This window comes from Oreochromis niloticus, linkage group LG5 (assembly GCF_001858045.2).
Source record: "Oreochromis niloticus isolate F11D_XX linkage group LG5, O_niloticus_UMD_NMBU, whole genome shotgun sequence".
NCBI lineage: Eukaryota > Metazoa > Chordata > Actinopteri > Cichliformes > Cichlidae > Oreochromis > Oreochromis niloticus.
Window position 1 is genome coordinate 5,053,296 of NC_031970.2, and position 21,118 is coordinate 5,074,413.

The window sequence follows — 21,118 nt, forward strand, 5'->3', positions numbered from 1 at the left end:
AGTTAAATTGTTGAGATATGGCTGAGTATGGAAAAAGTTTGAGAGCTCGTGTGAATGTGGACAGAGGAGGTTGCTGTGTGTGTGTGATTGAGGCCTTAAAGGAGGGGTAGATTGTTCAGAGGTGCAAATTTGATTAAGAGGTTTATAAATTAGTGTTGACATATTGTGAGAACGTGCTTATATGTTAAGGTTGAATGTGAGTTTGGTAAAGTGCTTAAAGGGGGATCTCGTGTACAAAACGGTGTAGCTTTTTACGTTTTGGGTGTGTTCTATGGGTGAAATTTAAGATTGTTGAAGATTTTTGAGGTTGTTGTTTTATTTTTAAAGAGGGAGTGTTAATAAACACGGACATGTTTAAGGGGTTTTGTAACAGTGCACTTATAAAGAAAAACCTGTCAGGTGATTTTGTTTTGTACTTTGATGAGCTAATACTCAGCTCTCTTTTTCTCATTTTTGTTGTAAGCAGGCCTGCAAAAGAGTGGATAACAGCGCTGACAAAGTAAAAGGATTGCCGCGAGCCAATCCAGTCTAAAAGCAGAAAGAACTATTTCTTAAAAACAAAGTAAAACAAATAAATGAGTTGATGTTGCTGAGAGTGAAGACTGAATATTTGCGAGATAGTCTCCACTGTCAGCAATACCTGATGGTAATGCGTGTGAGTGAATGTGTGTAAATGGATGGTGACTGGACGGACGAGGCAGACCATAGGTTGGACCGACTGGACACTGACAAAAGACTGGACTAAGGTTAGACACATGACTGATAACTTTCTGTTTTAAGTTTTCTTTTTATAATACAGGTTGGATCATAAGTGAGGAAAAACTGAGTATGAAATGTGAAGTTCTGGTTAACACACAGGTTTTTGTTTCTAGGACGTTTCAAGGATGCAGGCTGTGGATGGAGCCAAGAAAGGATTTGACATGATGATTAATTTGATTTCATTCCTTAAATACAGGTTTGAAGGGCCGGAACATGTATGCCTAATATGATAGGACTAAACTTTTCTTTTAATTTCCTAAGCTTGAGTGAAGGATTTTGAGTTTGTAACACATGAGATGTGTCACAAAAAGGGGGGTGTTAATATATGCGATTAGCTACATGAAAGGTGCTCTTTTAGGGTTACTAAGCAAATGTCTACGTGACCTTTCTGAGTTCTGAGAATAACTCTGTTAAGTTGACAGGAAACACGTCGAGACAGCAATATAGGGCAAATATGTTTGAGCTGGTAATTAAATGTGGGGCTTGAAAAGAGGAAGTAAATTTGGTACAGGACGTGCTTGAGACGATCAGACGAGAGAAGGAGAAGGTCAGGAATAGTTTAAACTAAGATTGAGAAAGTAAATGGGGTGAAAGGGGGTGTAACTTCAGGGCAGTTCACAGCCTGGCGTAAACACAAGGTGCTGTCACACAGCTTAAGTTATTTGGTTGATTTATTTTATGACAAAATAATAAGGAAATATTAAAAATATACAACACGTTGAGAAGATCTCTTTTGTTATATTTTAGTGTTTAATATGGAAGATGCCTCTCTGGAGCTTCTCTCCTGATGCTACTCCACCAAAAGAAGCTTATTTATAGAGACTATGTCAGCTCCCAAACAGACAACAACAAACCAAGACTAGCAAAAACAATCTGAATATAAATAATAATAAATAAAGAACAATACAGAATCCAAATCTGAACCAAAGAACAAAATAGTGAAATGTGGATTATTGGGTTTTTCTCTGTATATATGAAGTATTTGTAATGTGTATCTGCTAATGAAGGCTTGTAGAGGCCAGTTTATACTCACAAACGAGTGCTCAGCCAGACTGAAAAACAGGAAGCTTTAGTGCACAAGGCATATTAATAAATATAGACACAAAAAGAGGAACTCCCCATATAAACAACGTTCAAAAATGTGTGAAGTATAAAGTACCGAAATAACACAATATAAGTCACAGCTGATGATTCTAATGTTAGAGAGCTCTTGCAACTGGCGTCTGAGCTGTGCAGAGGTCTCTCTTAAGACAGGTACTTATGTAGGTTAGCATGAGGTTGAGTTAATTTTATACGCAATGCATAACTGTGCTTGTTTAGAGTTGATGTTCTATCCAAGAGGGTTTTAAGCTTCACTGGTGAGAGTGTCCAGGTGATACATGTTGAGGGATGATGAGAACATAGCAGGTGAATTGCATGCACGCTTACAAACACACATGATTTAAATATAGGCCAGGCCAAAGGCCTGGACTTGATGCAGCTTTTAACTTTACAGCTCCTAACTTGCAGGAATGGCGGGGACTGTAATCAATGAATGCAAAACATGCTTACAGACACAAACATGACAGGGGTTTATTTTACAGGGTAAAAGTGGACCACAGGTTGCTTTGTTTCTGCTTAGCAACTACTGAGGTAAATGGTGTTAAAGATAAATATGCAATAAGTGAACAGGAAATGTGTGAGGGTGAGCCGGGTGAAACAAAATGTTGTAGATAATGGAAACTTGTCTAACGGGCATTAACAGTAACCTTGGCATGTTATGTATATGCTTGAGGCCAAAAGAGGCGTAAAACCAGATAGAAAACTTTGAAGTGTGCTTTTTAGCGGAGAGTCAGGCTGACATGGGGATGGTGTGTATTTTACTGGGGTTGTGTTTAATAAGACTAAAAGCGTTGCTCACACACATGAAGAGTATTGAGATTGAATAAAGTTAATATAATGGATAGAGCCCAGAACATGATAATATATAAGTGAAATCAAATGCAATGTGTGATTTCACTTTTATTGGGAAAATAATTAGCCAAGAAATGTGTATTGAACTCTCCACATACTTTGAAACTGCGCAACTCTGAGTGGGCAATGTAATGAAGCAACTGTTACATATTTGCATTAAACTAGCCAACATAGACTCACCACAAAATGATGTAGGATGTTGCCCTGCAGCGGGGGCAGAAAATCATTTGCAAACCAGGGATCTTATGTTGATTATCATATTCTTACTTATGTACACACACACACACAGAAGGGAAAAATTTCAAAACAAAACAAAAAACAACTTCGCTTAACCTGTCAAGCACAGGAGCAAAATAAAAATCTTTTTGGGCTTTGTTAAAATTTCTTTAGTAAAAGTGTAAAAGGCCAAACCTAGGAAGTTCGGCAAACAGGAAAGTTCCTTGAGTATCAGGAGTTAATAGTCAGGAAACATTTCTCACATTAACGCCTTATATCTGAAAAACCACTGACTCATAGATGCAGATAGACATACAAGTGCACATACATCCAGATGTGCATTTAGACATTAAAAGTGTAGAGACATGTACACACAGATTGGCAAACCGGTACAGAGTTTAGCTGAAGAGCTTAACAAAGTAGACGTGGCAGTAGGGTTTGTGATTTTGCCTGATATGATATTGTGAACCAACTTTGAATAATGACAGGAACCTGAGATGAACACAGTAGGTTAGTAAGGTGTAGCAGAGAAAGGTTGTTTGTTTTCTATCCCTTACAGGAGAAGATTTCCACTAGAGAAGGACCCAGAAAAGGAGCAGAGACCACTTAAGCATGAAGTGTTTTCAAGTGGGAGCTGGTGTTTTATTGCTGGACCACCTAGAGGACATGAGGTTGTTGTCGGATTTGCTGAGTCAGGGGGCGGCTAGAGAGGGTCAGAGCGAAGGTAGTGGACCTGGGAATAGTGTAGTGACGTCTCTGGAAGAGACGTCAAAAGGGGGAATTGTGGAATTACAGGGATTATTTTACAGAACCATCATCTTATCATTGCATTAATTATCATTTCATCCAAGCATTTATTGAAGTTGCTGGCATTATGTTATAATTGATATCATAGGGGTTATCATAATCAAATATTAACATGTTTATTACAGGTGCAGTTATAACTACTTTAAAATGATTGAGTTAAATATATGTATCATAACTCATATGCTGAGTATATTGTTACAGTAAAATAGTAGCTGAGCAAAGGCCTGAATGTATTCAGCTTCTTGTGGTATTTGAGTTTGCTTAGTTACAGGTGACGGAAGGATGTCCAGTCCATGGTGGCCTCAAAAGCCTTAGGTCATCACCATATTCGGAAGAGTATGCCACAAGGAGGAACCTCTATGTTGCATTTAATTCTTAAAATACATGAATGTTCTGTACATGCAAATTAGGTGCTTGTAAACGCAAGAAGGGGCGTTACAATACCCTGATGTTATAAAAGCAATCTAGAGTGTATTTTGGGTAGAGATGTACAACTGCTTTGCAGTTTGCACCTCTCCACGCTGCGTGCATTCATTAAAATCAATTGTTTGATTGACCTCTTCTGGACCATCATTGTTTTACTCTCATCCTCAATTTCGGACCCGTAACAGTACCCAATCTCGGGTGGGGGGTGATGACCTGGCGTCCTGACTCCTCCTTGCCGTAGCATTTATGTTGTACCTCGTCAATCTCTAGCTGTGATAGCAGTCCCTTCTTTCGAATGTTGGAACACTGAGCTACTAGTTGTTTCGCCGTCATTGTGGATGTTTGGGTATCGAAGAATCCACAGGTCCCTCATCCTATTCATGTAGCCCCTTCCACCAGGGTTACTTGCGTAGTAGCATTCCAACAACGCACTGTTTTCGTCTCTTGCCCACCGATGCCTTCTTGTTCCAGTAGCCCACTTGTCGTCAGGGTGCCCTGGTTCCTCAACACCTGACGCGGACCTTGTTGATCCGGGCGACGTCCGAGCCGGCATGCCTTCATATTTATGCCCGTGATCAGGTACCCTGCTGGGGTAATAGGCTGGCCAAAGGAGGAGATAGAAGCCACTGACATAAAGACAAGAAAGCTCCTGACCATGCATGGAGGGTTTCACCCCAAGTCCAGCACCCTGAGGCTGTACCCTAAGCGGAAAGAAGGGGGCTAGGGACTGGTGAGTGTCAGCACCACAGTCCAGGATGAGACAAGAAACATCCACGAATACATCACGAAGATGGCCCCAACTGACCGAGTGCTCAGTGAATACCTCAGGCAGCAGAAACCCAAGAAAGAGGAGGGAGACGAGGAACCATCATGGAAGGACAGGCCCCTGCACGGTATGTACCACCGGCAGATAGAGGAGGTGGCTGATATCCAGAAATCCTACCAGTGGCTGGACAAAGCTGGACTGAAAGACAGCACAGAGGCTCTAATCATGGCAGCACAAGAACAAGCTCTGAGTACAAGATCCATAGAGGCTGGGGTCTATCACACCAGGCAAGACCCCAGGTGTAGGCTGTGTAAAGATGCCCCAGAGACAATCCAGCACATAACAGCAGGGTGCAAGATGCTAGCAGGCAAGGCATACATGGAACGCCATAACCAAGTGGCCGGCATAGTGTACAGGAACATCTGTGCCGAGTATAACCTGGAAGTCCCAAGGTCAAAATGGGAGATGCCCCCAAGGGTGGTGGAGAATGACCGAGCTAAGATCCTGTGGGACTTCCAGATACAGACGGACAAAATGGTGGTGGCTAACCAACCGGACATAGTGGTGGTAGACAAACAGGAGAAGACGGCCGTAGTGATCGATGTAGCGGTTCCGAATGACAGCAACATCAGGAAGAAAGAACACGAGAAGCTGGAGAAATACCAAGGGCTCAGAGAAGAGCTCGAGAGGATGTGGAGGATGAAGGTAACAGTGGTCCCCGTGGTAATCGGAGCACTAGGTGCGGTGACTCCCAAGCTAGGCGAGTGGCTCCAGCAGATCCTGGGAACAACATCGGAGATCTCTGTCCAGAAGAGCGCAGTCCTGGGAACAGCTAAGATACTGCGCAGGACCCTCAAGCTCCCAGGCCTCTGGTAGAGGACCCGAGCTTGAAGGATAAAACCGCCCACAGGGGCGTGCTGGGTGTTTTAAATATATATATGTGTATATATATGTATATAAAAACACCCAGCACGCCCCTACGGGCGGTTTATCCTTCAAGCTCGGGTGTGTATATATATATATATATACACACATATGTATGCAGCCAGTATCCGTGTCTGAGACAGTTTAATAAAAATGAATTTCAGTCCGATTTTAGTTATTTTATAAAGGAGCAAATACCTCATGAATCTCAGGGCTGATCTCAGTTACGTTACGTTCTAATTAATTATGTAGAGTTGCTGTTTATTTAGGAATCAAAGTGAGGTGACTTATCTACTTTTAACTGAAATACACTAACAGTAACAAATTTATACCAGACATGTTCTGCAGTGTTGTATTCTGGGTGCTTCTGAGTGCAGATTTTACATTTCCTCCTTCTAATATTAAACAACAGGGAAACAGAAGAAGACCAAACCGGCAGGGTCACCAAAGATGACGGCCAATCCAGCGGGAGCACAGAAGAAGAAAAAAGACAAGCCAGACAGACAACAGAAGAAGAAGAATGTGGGAACAAAAAGGAAGCGAGGGCGGGCATCCAACACACCAACCAAGAGAAGACATCAGGATGTTCAATGTTCATGATCTTACTATTACATTTAAAAAGTAGAGTTACTGTAGTTAGAGCTGATAGTGTTAAACCGTCAAAGCTTCTCTTTGTTTGACTTACTAGAGATTTAACTGAAAACCACATCAGGTGGTTCACTGTGATACCAAAACACCTTCTGTTAGTCTTTAGTATTCATTGTACTAGATGAATGTATTGCATGGAATTCATTTTCCATGGTAAACTATTTAGATAGGTAGATATTTGAAGTCATAATAAAATATTATTCGTGCACAGAAACAATATTTGAAACATTTTCTTTATTCTGCATTGAGAGCAAAAGCTGACAGAGGCACAGCTTCCTGTAAACACTTACAGTGTGTTTGAAGCAAAGCTTTGTGTAAGAAACCAATATTTGAAACATTTTCTTTATTCTGCATTGAGAGCAAACGCTGACAGAGGCACAGCTTCCACACTTACAGTGTGCTGACGCAAAGCTTTGTTTAAGATTTAACTTTTTTCCCCCTGGAGAATCATCCTGATCCAGTAAAGGTGTTTTGAGATATCCGTATAGCCATTGGGGACATCCGGATAGTGACAGTTTCCCAGCTTGGTTTCAGGAATCGCTCTGTTGAAAGAAACAATACCGACAGCCATTCCCTTCCAGACCAGAGGGCCACCAGAATCACCCTGTAAGGAGGAAGTATGTATTTTATTCATGTGATACTTAATGCAGAGTGCTCATATATTTCTCATCAACAGAGCAGTTAGCAATGAATTTTCAAGGAAAGGACAGAATAAAATACCCAACAGGTTCCTTTTTTTGTCTTGTATCCACCTGCACAGATCACACTGGTAGGAAGAATGTATTTGGGAATACGTTGAGCCCAAGCTTTCTGGCAGTTTTGTGGGCTGATGACAGACACATTCACCACTCTCAGGTCGTCAACAGCATTACCAGCAGTGACGGTAAGACCCCATCCAGCCACTTGGCACTTCTCATTTTCATTTAATGTCATTTCATGGAGGGGAAGTTGAATGAATTGAATTGTTTTGCTTGGTTGGACAGGTCTAGACAGCTAGAGGCACAGAATTAAAGAGTAAAGATTAAAAATAAGTGAAAACCATGTAGCAGCGTTACAGAACATCTATCATTTATCTTTTTTTTAAGTAAGCACTTTTTACCACAACTAGAAATGTGTTTTTCAATCAGCATATTGTAAATTCAAACCCTCCAAAATATAAAACTTTCAGTGTGATGCGAGAAAACAAAAATGATAAACCTTACTTTTAAAAGCATGATGTCATATCCACGGTTAACATTCTGATAATGTGGGTGTATGTATTTCTCGGCAATCTGTATCACGAACTTATCAGTGTTCCTCAGATGGTGGTTACCAAGAACTACGTGTGTAGGATACCTGAATAAAATATAATTCTGAGATCATCAGCAGATTTTCTGAAGTTACATAGACAACATGATGAATAAAATATGAATTAATTTCTTTATAGTTAAATTCAATTTTACTTCAAGATCTTAGCATAAGTTTTACAAAAATTTTTATGGTTTCAGTTTGTAAACGAAGAACTGTAACTTAAATTATGACCATTACATTATACAGTAGTAAATATGTATACATATATATATTTATATAGGACATTGGGACATTTTGAAAAAAAATGGTCTAATTACAAATTTCCTTGGAGGAATGATTACTTACGTGTCACAGTGTGCAGCAGTCATTACAAAGTTCTCAGACACAAGAAATCCTCCACAAATATGCTTGCCTCCAGAATCCTGCACTGATGCCATATACAGCATTTCGTTGTCTGGGGCTATTTTTCCATTAACAATTTTACTTCCAAGGACTAATGGCATTAGGAGGAAATAAAATAAAAATAAAAAAATTAATATTCCACACTCAGGCTGGAGAAGAGTATTCATGGTGCAACTTACCATTTTGCCCGAGGAATGTCAGCGCATGAATCACCGCAAATTGTTGCAGAGCAAACATCTCGGTGGTGAAATGCTTGATCTGTTACGTTGAGACTGGCAGTTCAGTCCTTTTAAGCAGTTTGTACCAACTAACATCTGACTTTTAACCACTTCTTTTGAGTAATGTGGTTTTGAAACTTTCCACAGAAAATACTTCACTACTCCTATTGATCACCATCTGTTATATACACACCCCTTTCTCATTAACAGTATTGAATTTCAAACAAACTACAGCTAAATCTTCTGTTTACTTAAAAATGCTCCCTGTCTTTTCCTATGGGTGGACAAGATACTTTAGCTTGGAACTAGAAAAACCAAAATCAAACTGCAGAGTTTATATAGATATTTAAAGATTTTCACATTTGTTTTTTATTTTATCAAGAGTCATGTTGTCATGCTGTGATCTTGTTGAAAGAGTAAATCAGATGCTTTCCAGATGGTAGTGCAAGATGGATAAAAACTCCACTGGCTGAAATGTACCACCATTTCTTATGGATGCATGTAGACACTCATTATTTTACCTCTCTCCTGACATCCTCTGTCTATATTGAGGATGATTTAAACCAAAGATTTCAAATTTGGATTCATGACTCCATCAGACCTGTTGCCACTGATACCTGTGACATTTGGTCCTTTCATGGACTGACTAATCTTTTATCAGCTTATTGAAATGACTGCAAATAGAAAATAGTAAATTTGGATCTTAGGTTATTACACATATGCTGAAAAATGCCTTGGTTCCAGATTGTTTTCAGTTGTAAATGCTGAAATGACCATCTCTTTCTCATTTGTGTGCATATTTTCTTTCTAAAACCAGGTTTCTGTTTGTTGTAATCAGACCACCACCTATTTGGTTGTGGGTAGCTTTGTCCTGTTTTCATGTTTCATCTTAAACAAACATTTCAACACACTTTCAGTATGGTATTATTACTGCTTTCCCATCAGAGATGAGCAACACTGTTTGGTTGAGCTCTGACAGTTAATTTTTTTTAAACCAGGTTTCCTGTTTGATGTATTTAGAGGTCCACGCATTTGGTGGTTGTGGGCAGTGTGTTCCCGTTTTTATGTTTCATGTTAGAAAAAAAAATCAAACCAATTTCTGCATGGTTAAGCATGGTGCAGCTTAATATTTAAAACTGTACAGCTCCTGTATATATATATCTATACATATATATATATCTATATGCTGTGATATAATGAGCAGTCAGCCTGGTACAGTTCAGGTATAACTTTAAACTTTTTCTGCTCATACATGCTTGGGACGATCTTGTCACTTAAGTGGACGCGCAACGGGACATCATAGTGTGGCTCAAGCACGTTCATCACAGTTTAAACACCTTGTTTTGAACAACGGAATACGGCCTCCCGTCTGCAGCTAAACACCCCAATAGCTTTTGTAATAGCTTTAGCCCGGTCGGACTGGGCAGCAAAGGGCTGCTTAAATGCCGCAAACTCCTCTGCTCATCCACTTGAACCGCTAGCGATTGCCAAAACTATCGCTTGACAGACTGACCACGCGCACCATACACATACTTTTTTTTCTTCTTTTCCGAATCCGGGGAGTGGGATCGGTTCGGATTACGGATCAACCGTGATCCTTTGCAACACTAATATATATCTATATATATATATATCTATATATCTATATATCAAAAAAAAAAAAACACCCATCTCGCCCCTGTGGGCGGTTTATCCTTCAAGTTCGGGTCCTCTACCAGACGCCTGGGAGCTTGAGGGTCCTGCGCTGGCAGATTCGGGGGTACACACAGTAACCATCAGTGTTGGGAAGGTTACTTTTAAAATGTATTCCACTACAGATTACAGAATACATGCCCCAAAATGTATTTTGTAACATATTTTGTTACGTTACTCAATGAGTGTAACGTACTCTGAATACTTTGGATTACTTAACATAATATCATGCTTTTTTACAACTACATGAATGTATTGCTGTGTGATTTATTACTTTTACTGAAGGTTATTCGCCATACCAATACCAACTAGATTTTTAAATCTTAATATAAAATGAGCAACAGTCGGTTGACATTAGGTAAGGCTGCACTTTTTGCAGCGATCTCGTATAGAAAACTATTCACAGGTCCGCGGCTCCGAAGCGTAAAGGCGTAAAACCGTAAAGGGACCTCTGGCTAATACGTCGGGTTCGTGTCGGGCTGGTAGCCGAAAACTAGCTTTACTTTGTTGTCTGGGTCAACTTTGCTAGCGAGAGACAGAGAGATGCGTTGAAAGGCTGCTCCAACTGAACTTATTGTTTGGGAGGAAAACACGAACAAAGTTAATAGCTTAATTACCACTGCGCTCGTCAGGCACTCCTTTTGGCTGCAGTGGTTATTATTATATTTACATGCTTCCACCTCCTGTTTCTGCTCGGTGACAACTCTTACTTTTCGACTGTCCCTTTTTTCCCTCCCTTGCGCTCACAGTATGGCAGTCCATTCTCCCTGTAGCACAGACTACATTGCCCATGAGTCTACATTCTTTAGGGCTATCCCTGTAACACTCTGCCTATTGCCTTCTTATTAAATAATTTTTGTGCCCCCCAGAGCCGGCCAAATCTACTAGCACCAGTGAATCCATCACAGATCTCTCTCTCATACCAACAGAGTATCATGACCTCCAAGAGGTATTCAGTAAAGACTGGGCACTCTCCTTTCCACCCCACCCCACGGACATGACAAGCGCTTCTCAGGTCAGTCGGCTGCCAGCGCCAGTATGCCAACCAGCACCGCTCAGCCAGACCCACGTATGCTCCTGGACAAAAGGTATGGCTGGCTTCCAGGGATATTCCGCCCAGAACTGAGTCCCGTAAGCCGTCGCCTCAGTACATTGAGCCATTCGTGGTGGACAAAATTATCAATTGAATTTAATTGAATTCAGTTTCAATTCAATTTTATTTATACAGTGCCGAATCACAGCAAGAGTCGTCTCAAGGCGTTTTATATTGTAAGGTAGATCCTACAGTAATACATACAGAGAAAAACTCAATCATATGATCCCCTATGAGCAAGCACTTTGGCAACAGTGGGAAGGAAAAACTCAATTTTAACAGGAAGAAACCTCCGGCAGAACCAGGCTCAGGGAGGGGCGGGGGCATCTGCTGCGACCGGTTGGGGTGAGAGAAGGAAGACACGATAAAGACATGCTGTGGAAGAGAGACAGAGATTAATAACAGATATGATTCAATGCAGAGAGGTCTATTAACACATAGTGAGTGAGAAAGGGGACTGAAGAAGAAATATTAAGTGCATCATGGGAATCCCCTAACAGCCTACATGTATTGCAGCATAACTAAGGGAGGATTCAGAGCTACCTAATCCAGCCCTAACTTCAGCAAAAAGGAAAGTTTAAAGCTTAATCTGAAAAGTAGAGATAGTGTCTGTCTCCTGAATCCAAACTGGAAGCTGGTTCCATAGAAGAGGGGCCTGAAAACTAAAGGCTCTCCCTCCCATTCTACTTTTAAATACTGTAGGAACAACAAGTAGGCCTGCAGTGCGAGAGCAAAGGGCTCTAATGGGGTGATATGGTACTACAAGGTCATTAAGATAAGATGGGGCCTGATTATTTAAAACCTTGCAAGTGAAGATCAGTCCCTCAGCTGTCAGGCTGATGTTTCCCGCTTTCCTTAGGATTCACCCCACCTTCTGCGTGTCACAGATGAAACCGGTGATCACGACTCCTTTGCCCTTTGTCTCTAGTCAAGTCCACGGATCATTCCCTCCAACTACCAACAGTTATTCACCGTTCGATCGCTGGTCTCGTCTGCTGCCTTCTCAGCCACATCTCTGGTATGGATTCCACACTCACACTCACCTGCCTGCCTCCCTGCTTCACCACAGGAACCTTTCTGGACTGGATCATTCTCATACTTGCCCAGACCTCTACGATCTTGCCTCGCCCTCTTGCATACCTCCACCTAAAATAAGATAAGATAACTTTATTGTCATTGCACAGTCATACATAGTACAATAGTACAATGACATTGGAAAACTGTCCCACATCGGCAGTACATACAACACAACACAAAACGACACAGTAAATTAACTTAAGTAATAAAAGGAAGAATAAGTGTCTTGTCTCCCCAAAAAATTAGCCCCACCACGGTGGTATCATCTGCAAACTTAATGACTGCATTGTCTGGGTAGGAACTAACACAGTCATGTGTGTACAGAGTGTACAGTAGGGGACTTAGTACACAGCCTTGTGGAGAGCCGGTGTTAAGGCTGAGGGCTGTGGGAAGGTGAGGGCCCACTCTAACTCTCTGTACACAGTCTGAGAGGAAGTCTCTGATCCAGCAGCAGGTGGTAGAAGGAAGTCCAATATCCAGCAGTTTTACTATTAGTCTGTCCAGGGGTATCGTATTAAAAGCAAAGCTAAAGTCAACAAAGAGCAGCCTGGCATAACTGGGGTTATATGCCCTCAGTGTACGCCTCACCTCATATTCCTGCACCATGAGACTTGGGCAGCTGCTGCCGTCCGATGTTTTAGCTGCTGCTCCCACTGGTCCCTTCACCTCAAAGCATACAAAGAAGTTGTTCAGCGTCACGTTGCCCTCAGTCAATGTGGTATTGCCAGGTTTGTAGTTGGTTAAGTGCTGAACTCCCTGCCATACCTGTTGTGAGTTGTTGTTGCTGAAGGTCTTCAGTCCTCCTCTTGTACGGTGCCTTGGTGTCTCTGATACCTCTTTTCAGCTCAGATCTGGCTGCACTGTAATGCATACCATCACCGGATCTGAGAGCGGCGTCACGTTGCTTCAACAGGACCCGGACCTCTTTAATCATCCAAGATTTCTGGTTGGAACACACAGAAATTAAATTAATATATGAGAGTACTGATGTTGTGTGCTCTTTGAGGTCCTGGTGTTCAAACACACTCCAGTCTGCTTTTTGGCTGAGTTAGCGTTAGCATCGGGTGGTACATATGTGGTCGTTACCATGACAACAGTAAACTAGCAAGGTATGTAGACGGGTTAGTGGCTGTCTACAGTCTTTGTATTTCTGCACCAGCTGTCATTGATGCAGATGCATAAACGTGACGGTGGACCTGCGAGCTCAATAGCCGAGTCTGGAATTGACTGCTGCAGCCAAGTCTCTGTGAGTAGTACAATGCTGTTGTCCCGTACACACTTGTTGACTGTAATCTGTAATCTCTGTTCGTCAGTTTTGTTGGTTATAGACTGGCATTGGAAAGGAATATACTCGGAAGCAGTGGCTTAAATGGTTGTTTCTTTAGCCATGCTAGCGGGTCCCCCCTGCAGCCATGCTTTTGCCTCCTGTGTTTACGTTTCCTCTTTGGCCTGCCGCTGGGAAGAACCAACCACAGAGACCCTGGAGTTCTTATTATGTCCTCCAGAATGCCGTGGAAGTGGTGATAGTCTGATGTAATGTTTCTTGCTCAGCTTAATCCCAAACTCACAAGGTCCTGACAACTGTAAGTAGACTCTACTCGATGTATAGTAGTAAAAAACACATACACCCACACATATACACATAGAAAAAGTAAAAAAAACAAAGCACCGAACACGAGGAGCAGTGAGCCGCTGGGTCTGTGCGCACCGTCATTTTACATTATTTGCAGCCTGCAGACAAGTAAGCCTTAACGTATTTTCCACTAGATCGATCCCTTTAGTCTGATTTTGACTCTGTGCTGACTCTCCTCTCCAGTTGTTATAGTGGCTCTAATCCTTGGTTCTCTTATCTACATACCTCTCCAGATCCCTATGAGGTCCTCTTCGGACTCTGGCACCCCGCTGTCATGCTCATGACCACAAACACTTTAACTCACAGTGTTTTGCTCGTATCCTAGATGTCAGAGTTTAGCTCATGCTCTTGTATATAGTGCAATTCCTGTATTCATATTCATAGTATCTTTGCTCTCGTGACAGCCCAAGCTCTAGCTCATCTTCTTGTATATAGAATTCATAGTTGTAGTATTTTGTTCTCGTCACAGTTCAAGCTCACTAGATTTTTTCACTGCTCACAGTTTAGTGTTTTTTGCTCTCGCCCCTGTATATAATCCCCGTCCCTGTTTCACTAGTGTAGTTCTGTGCTCACAACCATGACGTTGTTTCACGGGCGTGAAACAACGTCAGGTGAACCTAGTCGTATGTAGGGATGGGTACCGGTATCTGACATAAACGGTAGTTACCAGACCGAAAAGCAGCACACGTTTCGGTGCTTTTTTTTCCTGAGATGTCATACACTTTGGATTCTAGCCAATCATTTTACCTTTCCAATGATAGTAGGCGGGCCCAGGTACGTACGTTCTTTTAGAGCAGAGCTACAGATTAAAAATGCCCAAGGTGAAGCGGTCAAAAGTCTGGCTGTACTTCACAGCAAAAGATGCAAACTCAGCAGCCTGCAACAAGTGCTTTAAGGTGATACTGTGCAAAACACCTCGAGTCTGATCAAACACCTGGCGACGCATAGCGTTTTTTTTAAAAGCCGAGAAATGCACCGTATTTGATAGCTTGCTGCAAGACCTCACACCGAGCACATCTACTGCGGGTGTGGTGCCTGTTATCGGACCCGGAGTTAGCAACATCCCCCAAGCAAGTAGATTCCTGGCCCCTAGCCCTGCCAGTGTAGCAGAAATGATGACGGATGATGATGGCAGCAGCAGCCGTTCTTCTCTGCGTGAGTAGCTTCATGTTGTTCGTGTGTAATTTACGTTGAGTAGACTAACCACATTATTACATTAATGCATGTAAGGTGAACTAGCAAACACCATCGTAGTTATATGCGGCTGTCTTCTTGTTTGATGGCAGATACTCCCTTCACCCTGGCCAAAAAGGCTAAAATGACCAAAGAAAAACTGGAAAACAGCTAAACATGAGAGGTTTTTGGACAAAGTTTGTGTTTTTTCCATTGTTTAAGCACTGCTTCCAGCCAAGAGTGATACCATATATGCCCTATAGCTGCAGAAAAGGCTAACATTGTTATCTTTTTACAAAAAAACAGCTGAACATGAGAGGTTTTTGGACAAAGTTTGTGTTCTCCATTCTTTAAGCACCGGTTCGAGCACCGTTTAAGCACCGGCACCATTTCAAAAGTACCGGTTTGGCACCAGTATCGGATAAAACCTAAACGATACCCATCCCTAGTCGTATGTATCCACTCCAGTACCTTAGAGAGTGCTGCTCTGGGCACAAAATGCTGACCTGCCGGCACTGTTCCTGGATCCAGTTTGGTTCTGAGGGCCTAATCAATGGCGTCTTGTACCTCCCACGTTACTCCTTCAATTCTGCAACTAGCAGGCAGTATTGGGGGGGCTCTCCGGAGTCTCCTCACTGGAGTTGAATTGGTGCGAAAGCAGATTGGGCTTGATTTTTCTGGACCCTGGGCGATAAGAAATAAAGAAATTAAAGCGAGCAAAAAATAAGCATCATCGGGCTTGGCGTGCATTCAGTGTCTTTGCATCCCGCAGGTACGTTAAGTTTTTATGGTGTGTCCATACAATAAATGGGTGCTCAGAGCCCTCCAGAAGATGATGCCACTCTTCTAGGGCGTCACCGCAAGCAGCTCCCGATCCCCCACATCATAATTCCTTTCCGCCGGCAAGAGATGATGGGAGAAATAGGAACAGGGTTGTAAGTTGGACGAGGGACCTGAGCGCTGGGACTGAATTGCTCCCACCCGCACATCGGAGGCATCCACCTTGACAATAAAAGGTTTGCTGGGGTAAGCCTGAGTTAGGACAGGTGCTTTAGCAAACAGATGTTTCAACTGATTAATGGCAGTTCAGCTACAGGTGTCCAGCTAAAAGGAAGCTCCGGACCCCACGTGGCTACCAGGTGTCAGGCGACCATTTTGGCAGCTGTCACGGCTGGGGTAGCAGTCGTGTGGTGTAGTGAGAAAAGTATCCAAAATGCAGGTACTGGCTGGGGTGCGAGTGAGTGTTTATTTGTAACGAAAGTGAAGTACAAAAGAGGAAATAAGGGACAGGGAGCAACTAAAGCCTAAAATGGGAAAACTAATAAACAAACCTGAAAACATGAGGACATGCAGGGAAAGGAGAATAGAGAGACGCGAGGAATACCAAAATACACTGAGTAAAGCAGACAACGCGACAAAGAGCACAGAATGACACCCACTATAAATACACACACAAGGTAATCAGGAAATGGCACACAGGAGGGGACACAGCTGGAACTAATGGGGATAACGAGACAGGGAGGATACGGCCCTGAAAATACTAATCCAAGATGCAGACCTTAAACGTAACACAGGAAGAACACAGAGACACAGACAGGAGGGGAGAGAGGGAGGGAGGGAGAGAGAGAGAGAGAGAGAGAGAGAGAACGGAGAGAGCACAGACATCATGGGCTGGGGAAACATGGGATAAAACACGAGGGGAAACAAGGCACAGGAGCTCAGAATTATATGAACACAAATACACAGAGGGAGACATAGGAGCAATTACACAAGGAATCTGACAACCAATCGCTAAACATAACAATCTAGGGACTAAAACGTTAAACTAACAAGGTGGATACGAACCCTAATACAAAATAACAAAACACAAAAACTGAAACCGCTGGGTCATAAGACCCAGGATCATGACAGTCGGAGTATTCATCTTGCTTTAATTCACATGACATCGAGCTGTATATCAAAAAACTAAATTGGTTAAATATTACCGACCAGTATAATGCTCCCAGCGTGCTTTTCAAAAGTATTTCAGTGGAAGAAGATGTCCCAGAGCTATGCTGTCCGGACATATATAACTACCTTATAAACTTCCCATCATCCTACTTGGGGGACTCTTTAAAAGCTTACAAAAGCCTGGAGGGTTACAAATGGACTCAATCTGGCTTTGTAACAAACATTCAACTGTGGAATCTTCAAGCAAAACAATTTCTGCATCATCACTGGAAAGGTAAGTGTCATATTTCCCAGGCAGTGTAACGTTAACATCGCTAGCGTTGTCGTTTGTTTATATTAGCTTCACTAAAACGCGTCTGGTTGTCAGTAGCTATTTTGTGTTTTTGATGTACTTAACCAAGATTGTTAACAGTTGTAATTGTATTTATAGGTTCAACATTCCCAAAGGCTTAATGACCCGCAGTTAAAGCCATGGGTAGTAGTGAGAAAAGATGGGGTTGTCTTGGGAGCACACTGTAACTGCACAGCTGCCCTTGGTGAGAGCTGCTCACGTGTCAGCTGTGTTGTTCAGCACATGGCAGCATACCAGTGGAAAGAAAAGAAGAGATAGTTGTTACATCTAAGAAGTGCAAGAGGGCCATCCCAAGTGAGAAGTCTTTAAATAAAGTGGAGTATCAGTAATGCAAGGACATCAGTTTTAACAACTATAAACAAAATAAAAAAGAGAAATCTGCAAAAGATTGTTGTCAGGTTTATATTGTGGATTGTCATTTATGCTTAGAAATATATAACCATATATTCTTAGAGGTGTATAATCGATTGCGTAATGATAGAGGTCTGATCCTTAGCAGTCTGCAAAGATTCTATGTGCCTCCCAGGGCACTCTGGCATACACACACATCTTAAGGTCATGAGAGAGGTCATACCTTCTCTTACTGATTTATACTATAGGAGGACACCTACTCTGTATCTGTTTTAGTATAAGTGCCTTTTGTTTAGATGAACTGCTGGACTTCCAGGCCAGCAGGTTTAGGGAAGTCACTCATGGGGTCACATCTTGACCCCCCCCCCACACACACACACACACACGACACACAGACAAGGTACTCTTTGTTTACATGTATACCTATTTAAGATGTCATATGTTAATGAACCTATGCATATGCATGTAACCACAATGAAAGGAGCGCTACAGGGAACGTGGCTGAGAGTCCGACGGAGGTCAAGTGGGCGGAACGACACTCGGCTCCAGTTGGGTCTCCCTCGTGCACGAGCAATACAAAAAACTTTGCCGACTTGTGTCTTGCTTTGCTGTTGTAGTAAAATTTTCTCGTTCCAGCGGTGGGTCGGTGCTAGACAAACCCATCAATCGTCCTGGCCTCCCAGCTTTCCCACCTCTGACTGCTGCTGAGCAAGACCAACTGTATCACAACCTCTCCCAATGCCGCACACAAGGGGGGAAGATCATCAAACCTAAATTAAAATTCTAAATTGATGCTATTTTTGTTATTAATATAATTCAGTGTTTTATATTGTACCTTACCACTGAAGCAAGTGGCTAGTTTGTAGATTTTTGTTCACTGACAAAGGCAATAAAACTTTTTTTCTGATTTTGATTCTGATCTCTGTCAATCAGGAATATGAAACGTGGTTAGTGGAAATCATTTGAGATGGATGTGAAGATCAAAAAATAGTGAGCCCAGGTGACGTCTGCCATTCTCTTATTCTGATAAATGTAGGACAAGTAAGAAAGTGTTCCCTTCAAAAGTCAAGTCACAATAAGCAAACAAAAAGTGAGAGTTAATAATGTGTATTTGTTGGTTGAGCACATCAGTCACATCATTTTCATTTACATCATTGGAAGGGCACCACAGTTTCAGATACATTTGTAAGCGCACAACATACACCCACAATCTTGTCAAGATAGGTCACATCATTTTCTCTGTCTATGTCTGTGAAAGTTATGGGCACAGTGCTTTGCAAGATCGTGTACTTTTGACGGAGAACTCCTATTACTCTTTTATATGTATCCTGAGAGAAGCTACACATCTGGTGTTCTCCAAATCAACAGGATCCAGCTGTTTCTTTCCACAAGTAAATGCTGGAATCTTTAATTCTGCTTGGCATCTCTGAATGGACTCTTTAACCAGGATACCCCTGTCTGCTAAAACTACATCACCTGGGAGCAAATGACATAAAAAATTACTTTCTTCTGTAATAAACGTATCACTTGTGCGACCTCCAGAGGAGATGAAACAAATAAAACCTTGAGGTCAAATTGCAGTTAAATATTTTACTGTGTGATGTAACTTGTACGAGGAGTAACACTGAGCACTGGCTAACAATCTACTCGGTTTCTCTAGAAATATTTCTAAACAATCTATGGTGCAAACAGTCTTCTCTAAGCTGCTGTTCCGAAATGCATATGGCAGAGATTGTCTTAGGGATTCTCTGTCAGGCCACAACACTAGACTTGGCACCAGTCTAAGTTTCAAAAGCTTTGAAACAGTGGTTGAGCCAATTTTGAAATGAAAGCTAAAAAGTCAAAGGACAAGTTCATTCTAAGCTTCATTAACTTTAACATGTACTGCTGAAAACAAGATTTAAGTTTGAGAAAAGGAGCCACAAAATGAAAAACTGTCATGAGAATTGTATATGTTGGTAAACCAGTAAGAATATCAACTCTTTTATCATCATTATGGAAGCTCATTTCATTCAGTGTAGTGTTATTCGTTTTTTCTTTCACCAACACATTTTCAGTCGTCAGAGCTAGACATTCTTGCTCAAGAGATTGGAGGTGTTTACCAGATGTTTCAGTGCTACATAATAGAACATTCTCATGGAGAACAGGCTGGACATCATTTCCAGGGTTTTCATTGGTGGAGTCCTTTAAATGCTGTGAGATGGGAGTTTGGTCTGCAGTAGGAGTCTTGCTGTTATCTTGGGGTTAATCGCTTGGTTGACTGGTGAAAACACAAAAGAAGTATATTAATAGAGGTGTTAAGATATAAACATGATACCACTACTAGCTTGTACTAAACTTAGAACCAATTGTGCAGAAACGTTTTGGTTCATAATTTTACCAAGTAGGATAAAGTGCGGTCGAATAGATCTTTTACATACATTACATACATTAATTTAAGTATGATAGTCAGAGAAAGAGACCAAATCAACATGCAACAGAAAAACAAGTAGGTCCAACATATATTACAACAGTTTGCTAGAGAAAGACTTTGATATATTTACCTTGGAGGGATGCCTTCTGCAGATAGCTTTATTTGCTCTATCCATTGTAGCTTTGCTTTCTGTCTTCTGTTGAACATATCTAGTCTCATTTTCTTCTCCTCTTCTCTGGAGATGGAACGTAGTTGAAAATAGATGGAATAAAGTCTGGACTCAATGGATTGTCACTCTTTCTGCCTACAAAATAAAGAAACATTTCAGTATTTCTACTTTACAGCTTGCTAACTTAGAAAGCACGACAGAAAGCCCACGGTGCATGCAACTATGTGGTTTTGCACTCATCAGAAACCACAATGATAGTCTAGTAAATCTAGTAAATACTTACGTTAGAATCTGGAATCCGACGGCTGGAGGGTCCCATCGCCTTTCCGCATCTTTGGGAATGCATTAAAACGACGTACCTTTCTTTCTTCCTTGTCTATTTGTACAACCTGGGGTGCAACAGTTATCAACCATGGTTAGCCTCCTTCACCACGGCAGTCAGCCGATTGCTGCCAAATAGGTATTTTGTATATCAAAAAACCTATTTAGTTTTTTGATATACAGCTCGATGTCATGCGAATTAAAGCGAGATGAATACTCCGATGGCTTGAAAGTTTCTGCAGTGCCGCTTACAGTGGCGCTGTTCATGTTGCTGCCAAAATGGTCACCTGACAACTGGTAGTCACGTGGGGTCCGGAGATTCCTGCAACTGGTTCGTCGGGTTATTGTCTCCCCAGAAACACTTCCGTTGTGTTTTTTCCTATTTCCGTTGTCGTTTTTCTTATTTCCGTTGTGTTTTGTGTGCTTTTGCAGCATTTTTCTTATTGCTGGTGTTTTCTGAAGTTGCAGTTCGTTTGGCCTCTCAG

General features: G+C 41.8%; 1 protein-coding gene across 2 annotated transcripts in view; it reads right to left on the bottom strand.

The window, feature by feature from the left end:
* The window catches only part of LOC100701753 (mast cell protease 1A-like), a 58,945-nt gene extending 50,470 nt beyond the window's left edge, over positions 1–8,475 (bottom strand). Inside the window, exons 1-5 of one of the 2 annotated variants that reach the window (XM_019359390.2) lie at positions 8,371–8,475; positions 8,135–8,282; positions 7,702–7,834; positions 7,220–7,492; positions 6,714–7,103 (exon numbers count right to left, since the gene is read on the bottom strand). In XM_019359390.2, the coding sequence (XP_019214935.1) occupies positions 6,924–7,103; positions 7,220–7,492; positions 7,702–7,834; positions 8,135–8,282; positions 8,371–8,428 (792 nt within the window). In that variant the 5' untranslated portion in view covers positions 8,429–8,475 and the 3' untranslated portion in view covers positions 6,714–6,923. Of the gene's footprint in view, positions 1–6,713; positions 7,104–7,219; positions 7,493–7,701; positions 7,835–8,134; positions 8,283–8,370 lie in introns of those variants that run through there. The other variant, XM_005456423.3, reaches the window with a different exon arrangement.
* Positions 8,476–21,118: the final 12,643 nt, after the last annotated feature.